This window comes from Schistocerca gregaria, chromosome 2, assembly GCF_023897955.1.
Source record: "Schistocerca gregaria isolate iqSchGreg1 chromosome 2, iqSchGreg1.2, whole genome shotgun sequence".
Taxonomy (NCBI): Eukaryota; Metazoa; Arthropoda; class Insecta; order Orthoptera; family Acrididae; genus Schistocerca; species Schistocerca gregaria.
In genome coordinates, this window is record NC_064921.1 from 983,858,101 (window position 1) to 983,868,458 (window position 10,358).

Sequence of the window (10,358 nt, forward strand, 5' to 3'; positions counted from 1 at the left end):
TCAGCTGGATGTCATTATCACATCAGTAACAAAACTTTCTAACACAATTCGTTTATCTAGCCGCTTTTACTGTTTGGCGTACTTTCCCTGCAAATAATAAAAGTTCTCTTAGTTTTTGCATAACTTCAATCATTCTCTTCGGACTTGCTTATTATATGAAAATTACACTAATAGTAAGCATTTTTATCCCTTAAGTTTTATTTTTGGTTTCTTGAGTTACTTGGTGAATTATCACTATTGCTTCCTCAAAGCATTAACTCAATGCATACAAAAATCAAGACATATCTTATGTTTCTTGTCTGGTTAAATTTATGAAACATATTTGCATTGAGAAGGTATAAATACAACCACTAGAATACATACTAAGTCTCTATGGCATGCAGTGGTTAAGGTGTATAGGACTGTGGCTTTACATTGTTTCTACACTAGTATGCAAAACTCAGGGATGAAACTAAATTTCACATGATGTATTGCAGCCAAGCAAAATAGCTTGATGACACTTCTATTTATAGGAAGAGCTTTTCAGTCTAGTACAGAAAGTAACTGAAAGAAATATGCAATAAGATTAACAGAATTGACACTTTTCTTCAAAGACAGGTATTACACTGAAATCACTGTGATTCTTGATGGTCCTGTGGACATTACAAAAGGTGTGATCACCAAGGACTGCATTGGTTGCTCTACAGTGATGTACCATGCTGACCAAAAAGTTGGTAAGGTGTTCCATTCCTCTACCAGTGTGGCTGATAGCTGCTGGATCATCATTGGTGCAAGTGCACATGCTTCAGTATATCTCTCCAACACGTGGCCATACCTGCCAACTTTCAAAAACATAAATCCAGATGATCCCAAATCACAAAAACTTAATGCATGCATGCATCGCAGGGTGTTCAAACATAGCGAGAAAATGGAAATGAGCGTAAGGTGTCAGTGGCCGAGAGTTCCCAGTTGGGAAGTTGGGCTTCCAAGTGCAGGCCTTATTGAATATGACACCACTTTGGGCAACCTGCATGTTGACAATGGGGATGAAATGATGATGATGACAACACATCCATGAGGGGAGAAAATATCCCTTTCCAGCTGGCAATCGAACTCAGGCCCCTGTGCGTGGCAATCCAGCGCGCTGACCGTTCAGCTAATGGGGCGGACATACCAAGTAAAGATGACACAGAAAGAGATTACAAATAATGTTAACACATGTAATGTTGACAGCATTTTAAGACAACTATTTTCGACCTCTGAAGTTAGGTACTTACACAAGTTACTTGCTGATGAGTGTTCATTTGTTGTCACTTAACAGTGGGAACAGTTCACACACTACACAAAAATGAGCTTTTTTGCACTTGATCTTGCAAACCACAATATGAATGACACTGTCAAAGCTACTTAAGTGAACATTTATTTACGCTTATTTACAAAATTTTCTCAGTTCACAGAACACTGCCTATATTCCAACTCAAGTTGCAGAGGAAAGATGAAGATGAATAGCTTTCTTCACTTTCTTCAGATATTCTGAGGGAAAAGTAATCACGTAACATGAACCACTGCTTCTTGTTTTCAAAACAGAAATTGATCCTAGAGTTTCATTCGACATGGGGGTCCTAAACTGATTCCGATTCTTCTTTGCCAAGCTGAACACATGCTCACACTCAGCACCGCTGTGCATCAGAGTCAAAACAGAAAGTATTAGCGTGGATAATTTATCGTATTTAGGAACATCATCAGCTCCATGAATGCTCAGCGTGTGATTATATCGTAAACAAGCTTCCCCTCAGTAATGAAGTACTGAAGCATGCAAAGCAGAAGTTTCCAGAATTGAGAATGGCAAGTTTTCTTCTGTAGAATTTCTTGTAGAAAGGTTTCCATCATTTCTGCCGAGGAAGAGAAGTCAGTCAGCTGAGGACGCAATGAATGTGTTTTAATATTTTACTAGATACTACTTTAACATTTAAATTGGAACATTATCCCATAACAAGAAGGTCAGCAAGTAATGTTCAAAACATGTGACAGCTACCACGTAGTATCATGAGATTATCTTTTAATTTGGAAAAAGTACATACTGAACAATGCTTGAAAAGCTCATGGTTTCTTCTTTTGTCTTTTTACACAAGTAACACTCAGTGAGTACATGTTTCTGTTTATTATCACCTTGAAATGCATTACCAGTTAAGAAATTGTAAATAGTCAACAGTGTGAATTAATAGCAATTACATTTTTCTTAATGCCCAATCATTTACATCTCTGTTTTTGGTTTTCTGAGTTTCATCAAAATACCACCACTTTAATACTTCAATCAAGTATTTAAGTTTTCAGTGTCTGTAAAACTGTCAATTCTGGCAGTAATTTAATAATTGTTCCATAAGTGTCCTGGTTTTAGTAAATGGTCAATTGCATCACTTTAAATTCTTGATTTAAGATGGCGATTCTTTGATACCTGTGTTCAAAGCTAATATGAGATGTTAGTTTTTAATGTGGTGAGCTTAAATTTTATTTACCAATAAACTGTAATAGTATAAATTACATTCTGCTGTAATTTTGTTGGCCTCATTGGGGGAAATGACAGTTTTCTGTTTTTGTTATGAAACATTAAGCATTGCTTGCCTGTTTCGAATATGAACATAACCTGGAATGTGTGTATGTATCTATGCAGTAGTGATGCTTAAGCGAGAATTTTGTGAATACTCTGAGGCAGTGTATTTTTTAATAAATATACAAAATAACCAGTAGGAGTAATGTAGTTCTATCTGAAATTATTGTAATGAAGACATTAATTAACATTTAGGTGCATGATTAGATAATGAAATGCTGTTTTTTGCATAACTTTAAAATTCAGCTTTGGTATGACACTTAATACTTGACTATTATACAATGTGCTTTTCTCGTCTGTAGTAATGTAAATGTTTTATAAAGATTGTGTTTGAAAGGCCAATGCAAAACTCTCTGTGTAGACAACAAATGCAAATACTAGATACAAATAATTGTTATTGACATGGATGTCCTATAAAATAAAAAGTTGGGGGACATCCAGGAGAAGCAAAGCATTTATCTTACCCTACACTGCAAATTTTACTTGCATTTTGAGTGGATTTTTTAAATATCTATTTTTTAAATATCTATTTGCTTTTAAAGCAGTGAGATTGGTGCAGTTACCTACCCCAACTAGAACAAATAACCCCAACATATTTTTTATTGGTGTAACAGATGTGAATAATCTGTATCATTATCACTGTCAACGACAAAAGAAAGTTACAAATATCCAAAACATCAGATACCCTTGGTTCTTTGATTTCCAGATAGGTTTGATGAATTTTCTTGCCAAGAATCAAGGAATAGGAAATATGTGTTAATGAAAAGATTTGAATGGCAAACTCTCTGATTGTCACATTACATTACATTAATACTTATTCCTAGGTCATGAATATGTTTTTAATGATGTGGAATGTGTCACTTCAACATAAGTTTCCTTTACACACTTCATACCCAAAACTTCATCTATTGAGCAGAAGGAGTTGTCATCCAGAAATTCTTTTAGTTTGTTTTTAAATGCTGGTTGGTTATCTGTCAGACTTTCAATGCTATGTATTGATGGTGTTATACCATGTACTGCGCAGAACTGTATACTCTGTGTTTTCTCAAAATTTAGTGAAAGTCCATTTGCAGATAACCACGTGACAATTTTCTGAAAGACATTATGTACAATTTCCTCAGCTGATTCTTGTTTGTTGGGTGTGATTACTGTACTTGTATTATCACCAAAAAGAACTAGCTTTGCATCTTCATGAATATAGAATGGCAAGTAATTAATATATATTAAGAACAATAAGAGTGAACCCTGTGGGACACCATTCTTGATACCCAGTTAGAGGATTCTGCTGATTTTTCCAGGCCATCTGCACTGTTAATTTCAACCGTCTGCATTCTTCCAGTTAAATATGAATTAAACCATTTGTGCACTGTCCCACTCATACCACAATACTTAAAATTATGTAGAAGAATTTCATTATTCACAGAGTCAAAAGCCTGTGAGAGATCACAAAATATCCCAGTGGGGGATGTTCGGTTATTCAATACATTTCATATTTGATCAGTGAAATCAGATACAATATTTTCTGTTGACAAGCCTTTCTGAAAACTAAACTGACATTTTTTTAGTACTTCTTTTTTACAAATATGTGAAGCTACTCTTGAATACATCACTTTCTCAAGAATTGCGGATATAGCTGTCAGAAATAAGATTTGGTGGTAGTTGTTAGCATCAGACCGATCATCCTTTTTAAGCAATGTTTTAACAGTAGCATATTTCAATCTACCTGGAAAAGTGCCCTGTTTTAGTGAGCTGCTACACATGTGACTGAGGGTCCTACTTATCTGTTCTGAACAAGCTTTCAGTCTTCTGTTGGAAATGCCATCAGTTCCATGCAAGCTTTTACTTTGGAGTGAATTTATTATTTTCGTAATTTCAGTAGGAAAGGTAGTTTGAATTTCAGTTTTACCAAATTGCATAGGTATTGCCTCTTCCATCTACAGCCTTGCATTTTCTAATAAGTAGGTGGATTCTGTTTTCTCTACAACACTTAAAAATCATTATTAAAAATATTTCCACTTCTTTTTGTTGACAAACTTTTAATTGAGCTTGATAACAATACCATATTTTTGTGCTCTCGGTTGCCCTGTTTCCTTTTTATAATATTCCAGTAGGGTGGACTGCAGCTATTATGCTGATAACACACTTTTGTGGAATATTTGATACAAATGATTGTTATATACAAATAATTGTTAATTCCAAATTGTTTTAATTTTATTATCAGAGGTGCTAATCCCAAACATAATGCACATACTTCTGGACTTAATAACTTTTGTTAAAATGGTGCAGTAGTTTTTGTAATTTTGGACTGTTTCTGGATCATTACTCCTTCTAGCTATAAGATACATTTCCCTTTTTGTGAGGTACTTTTATACCTTCAGTAAGCCATGAATTTTTAGATGGTTGCTAACAGTTGTTTATCGCTGTTTTCTTAGGGGAAACTGTCTTCATATATACTCACAAAGATATCATGTAATGGATTAAATTTTAAATTAGCATCAGGTTCCCTGTACACTTTATCCCAGTCTAATTGTTGTAAGCTTTCCAGAAATTTGCAATTCTTAAATTGTTAACTGAACACACTACTTTTTAGGACTTTTTTGCATTACTGTATGGAGATAAGTCTTATACTGTAGCTAACCATGTCATATACTTAACAGGAAAAGTTTTTATTTGATAAAATTTATCTTGATCTATAAAAACATTATCTATCAGTGTGCTACTTTCCTGCACTACCCGAGTATCTGTAACTGACATCAAATTGAAAGAACCAAGTAAAACATCAAGGCCAAGCTTTCTATCGGACTCTTTCAGAAAATCTACATTGAAATCCCAACAAACAATAATTTGCTTCCCTCTGTCTGACTGACAGCACAACAAAGAATGCAAGTTTTTCAAAAAAGCTGAAAATTTCCCAGTGGGGACCTATACACAGATGCTATTATAAACGTACCATCATTTAGTTTGAGCTCACATACATATGCTTCTCAAAATTTTTCAGTTCCTAAATTTTTCCACACCAAGATAAATTTTTATATATATGGCAAGTCCTTCTCTCTCTCTGTAGTGTCCCTACTTACTGCTGAAACTTATATCCACCTGCATTTACCTTTTCCATATGTGTGACTGTACGATGTTCAGACAAGCATAGCACATCTCTTGCACACACAGTTCCTAAATCTTCTACACAAACAAGAATCTCATCTACTTTGTTTTTTAAACCCTCTGATATTCTGATGCAGTATACTAACACTATTTTTACTGTGTTTTTATGAGAATCTTTTGACTTACTAACAGTATTTTTCACTGTACTTTTATGAGAATCTTGCTATATTTTAGCATTTCTAGTACCTGCCTGTCTGAACTTCTCATTAAGCTTAATTTCATTCAATGTCAGATCACTGAACACTGATCTTAGCCTAAAAAAGATACTCCGATGAGTTTCAGTGCCATTAAGGGTAGACATAAATATGTCTCTCTTGTGGTAGACTTCCTTTAGTGAAGTCTTTCCGTCCTTTGTGTAGTAAAAGTTTGACATCATCAGTAGATAAAAGAAATTATTTTCTGTGCTTTAGTATGATGAGGTATTGATTACAAAATGATAAAAGCACTGCTTTCTTCTCAGTTTATTATAATCAATTTTCAGAATAGGATATTAGCAGATCAGTGACCTGCAGTCAAATACCACTTTTACAACTTGTGCACTAGGTGGGCTGGTATTGAAGTTTCTCATTTGTTCACAGCAGTGGTCCAAATTAATTAATGTTAAGACGAAACTATTTTCAATTTAAATCAACTTTTATTTATGTGGTCCCAAGTATGAGCGTCACATCCACTTGTTTCAAGGTGATGTCATGGAGAGTTCTGTTGCAACTCGTCACTCGATTATTTTTGGTAACTCTATGACAATGGTGAAAAATTACATAAGCTTGTAAATTTCTAAAAATATTAATGAAGAAATTCACTGCCTCTTGAGACAAAGGAGGTGAAACATATAACATAGTAGGGCCAAAGGCCTACATAGAGTAAGGTACCACACTTTAAGAAATAAATTGGGAGTGATACATACATATGAGTCATGAGATGAAAACAAATGTGCATCAGAAAACTAGAAATTCTATGTTTCTTAGAAGGATGTGAACGAAAAAAAAAAAAGGTTTTTCAACATATTGTTTTGTATTGTGTGGATCTATTGAAATAGTACTGTAATGAAATTTTAGTACGGAATGTATTACAGTGATGTGGAATGCACTGCAACGATTGTGTAGAACTACCAATTTTATACAAAGGAAACAGCTTACAGGACTTTCTGTAGTTCAGCATTTATTTTGCTTGTTTGCTTGTGCATTTGAGTCGCTTACTGATTGAATGCAAAAACAGAAAAAGCTCTAAGAACTTATGATTCATAAGACCTCTATCCTGTTGACTTTAGAGGCTGAATGTTAAACAATATCCAGTGAAATCTTCAAGAAGGTCCTTAATGTCATAAAAAAAGCACCTCTTTCAGGGTCTGAAAGCAAAAGGGTTGTTGACCAGATGCTGTGTCGTCCTTCGCCGTGCGCCATGTACACCACTCTCCCGGCCATGTTGCCAACATACCAGACCTTGGAGCCACTACTTCTTATTTAGTTAGCTCCTCAACTGGCTAAATGTACCCCTTTCCAGTGCTACCACCAAGGAAAAAACCTTTAACAACAACATGTAAAGGGTTTCTATTAAAATCTTGGGTACCTGTATTAACATAAGTTTGATACATGTGGTGCTAGGAGTGTTGCAAGAAGTGAGTTCTTCACTCGGTATTTTTGTGGGGAGTGGAAGAGGGTGAAATAATACTATTACTGGGTGTCACTTACCTTGCACCTTGTGAAATCTTAATTAGCTGTGAAATTACTGTACAAAAATCAGAAAACAGTACTCAGTGAATTTAAACTGTTTTGTGTCCTCCTGCATACCAGTCGAGTAGGATTATGGAGAAGAAATTAAATTAGTTCAAATGCATGTAAAAGTATATAGGAATCATTTCTTCTGTGATCCGTACATCAGTAGCATTATTAGTGAGCTGTAGATACTTCATTCCTATGTGTTCCACAAAAACAAGGAAAGTGTCAAAATAACAATGTATCTTTTGAGGATCAAGCTTTGTCCACCAGATTTTCCGAGAAGTTTACCTGTCTTTCGAAATATGAGTTACTTTGTTTGAAATTCTGAACTGCGAATATTCCAAGCTAGTCAACCAGTCTTAAAGTGTGACAAACTTTGCAATAGAAATCAGGTTTGAAACTTACTCCTGCTATACACTTGTAACCTTTCCATGGAGTGCATAAGCTGAATATTAAAATGTTATTTCCTTCAAGAAGACTGTTGGCAGTTCTTCCTATATTCTTGCACATTTTACATATTGCTCCATCTAAGTTCTGATGTAAGTGGGACTTTAAATTCTAATTAAAGAAAGTCTCTTTCTTTCCCTTATACTCTCTTCCATCACATCCATGTGCATGTGGACAATCCATCTATCGATCTATCTCTCTTTCTCAATATGGGTGTCGGGGTGTGTGTTTGTATTGGCTAAAAATCTATTGGTGTTAGTTTCAATAAAATTCTTCTGTGTATGTGACAAAGTCAAATGATAAATGTATGGTCACATATGCTGAAGAATTTTACCTAAATGGACACCAGCCTGAAAGATTTGTTACAAATTAATATTACTCAACAGAAGTGTTTTTCCTACATTTCCTATCTGAATGAGCCTATAGTGGAAATGAAGTGTGGTAATGGAGTGTTTTCTTAGTTCAGTCAGTTAAACTTGCCTAAACATCAGTATGAGTTACTGGACTATGATTCAAAACGACGCTATGACTGTTGATTGATAGCCTAAAAACCTATTGAAGTATTTACTGATGAAAACATCATTGTGTTAATTTTTTAGGTGTTTGATGATGTAGCTGTCGAGTTGACAATGGCACTCCTGCAGTTCTTCAACAGCAGCCCTCCAGAAGAGCATTTATTCCGTTGCATGAAAGCTCTTGCCCGTTTCTGTCACATTGCAAGCCAAGATGTGCCACAGCTCATCCAAATGATTGGTCCTGAGCCAACAAAATTCCGTGGCACTTCAGAGAGAATTGATGCACTTATTGATCAAATTGCATCTCGCTTACATTAATGCTTGCAGTGCAAGCAAGGGACATGAGACTTTTATTCAAGTTATGTAATACTGAAATGTTTCTTGTGTATATAACTTGATTATTTCTACACTTATTTTGTATTTTGTGGAATTGTACAAAGGCTGTAATAAAAGTAATAGTATTTGAATTGTTAAAAGTGCACGTCATTTGCTACTGAAAATTATTTCCATTATTTTGAGATGGGAATATCAGAGTGTAATATTTATTGTTGTGTAAAATAACAAGACAGTAAGGCAGAGGGAATTACAACTGTTATCTAAAAGACTGATATTTTGTATAATGACACAAAATATTTTTCTGTGGCATGATTATTGAGTTGTACTAATTAAAAGTGTCAATGTTATACATTATTACCCCTACGGATTATTGTAGGAGCTAAAGGGTCTTCATAAAGTGAATGTTTCAGGTGTCGTGAAAGTAAATGATTAAAAACAGATCAACAATCAGGATACAGTACAAGAGTATGTTTGTCAATATTCTAAGTGTTTTTGGACAGTGTTCCAGTGTTATCTACATATTTTAAGCATTTTATTTTGAATTCAACTGTATGTCTTGTGGTAATTATGTAACATAATTTACACTGCACAGTCATGTAGTGCAGTCATTTGAAAAAGTGCCAGTCTAAGCTTCAGATGTACTTACAAATTTTCTGTGATGCTGAAGAACGGCTTTAGAGTGACTTAACAAAGGATGTTTTATACAGATTTTAATTTTTTATTTGTACTTTGTGCCTTTTGCTTTTGTAAGTTTAACAATTTGTGTATTTAAATTCATTATTTTGTACTTGTTGTGGATATAGAGGGCTGATGACAGTAGTTGCTTCACTGCAGAAAGAAGTTACTTTAGAGAAGTAATAAATGACAGTGAGCATTATAAAATGAGAGATGATCTGAGAATGATCATTTGTGATGCATGTTTGTAGTTTAATGCAGTTATCAAAATAGAACATTTTTTCACGTCCAGTTGGTGTGCCTCAAAGCAGTGGCGTATATAAAATATAAATTGCAATGTTCTTCCATTTTGTTGGTTCAAATACAATCACACAGACTAAAAATAATAATGCTGTTGGTGCGGCTAGTACTGACAGTTAATTACTTCCTGTAGTATTAACTTTGAGGACAGTGTCATTTTATTAAGGAAGCATGTTTTGCTACTGTACTGTACTTAAAATAAGTGATTAACACTTTCTGTATTACAAAAAGCCTACTGTACATGTCGTTTTAAAAATGCTAAATAATTAGGATGCCTGTTATGTACAATAACTAGAATCTTCTTTTTTTGCAGTGGAGAATGCAAATTTCAAATAAAAAGGTTTAAACATCTGTTAAAACTCTGTGACTTATTTAAAATATTTTTGTGGCCAACATTCACTGTTTTTAAATGTTTAGAGATCAAAAGTTTTGAATGGGTGAATTCATTTCTACTTCTTCTTCAATTGCTCTGAAAGAAATTACTTCATTCAGGGCAGTGGTGTTCATGCACTTATCTTACAGCTGCAGATAAAAAACACATAGGATAATATATTTGTCCAGGCACCTCATTTAACATCAAATACTTCTCTCAGACCACAACAGACAGGGAGGGACATGTGT

General features: G+C 34.4%; 1 protein-coding gene across 4 annotated transcripts in view; it reads left to right on the forward strand.

Moving 5' to 3' along the window:
- Window positions 1-10,096, forward strand: part of LOC126335460 (uncharacterized) — a 241,731-nt gene extending 231,635 nt beyond the window's left edge. For all 4 annotated transcript variants that reach the window (XM_049998759.1, XM_049998761.1, XM_049998760.1 and 1 more), the window contains one exon: window positions 8,511-10,096. In XM_049998759.1, the coding sequence (XP_049854716.1) occupies window positions 8,511-8,744 (234 nt within the window). In that variant the 3' untranslated portion in view covers window positions 8,745-10,096. The remainder of the gene's footprint in view (window positions 1-8,510) is intronic.
- The last annotated feature ends 262 nt before the right edge of the window (window positions 10,097-10,358 follow it).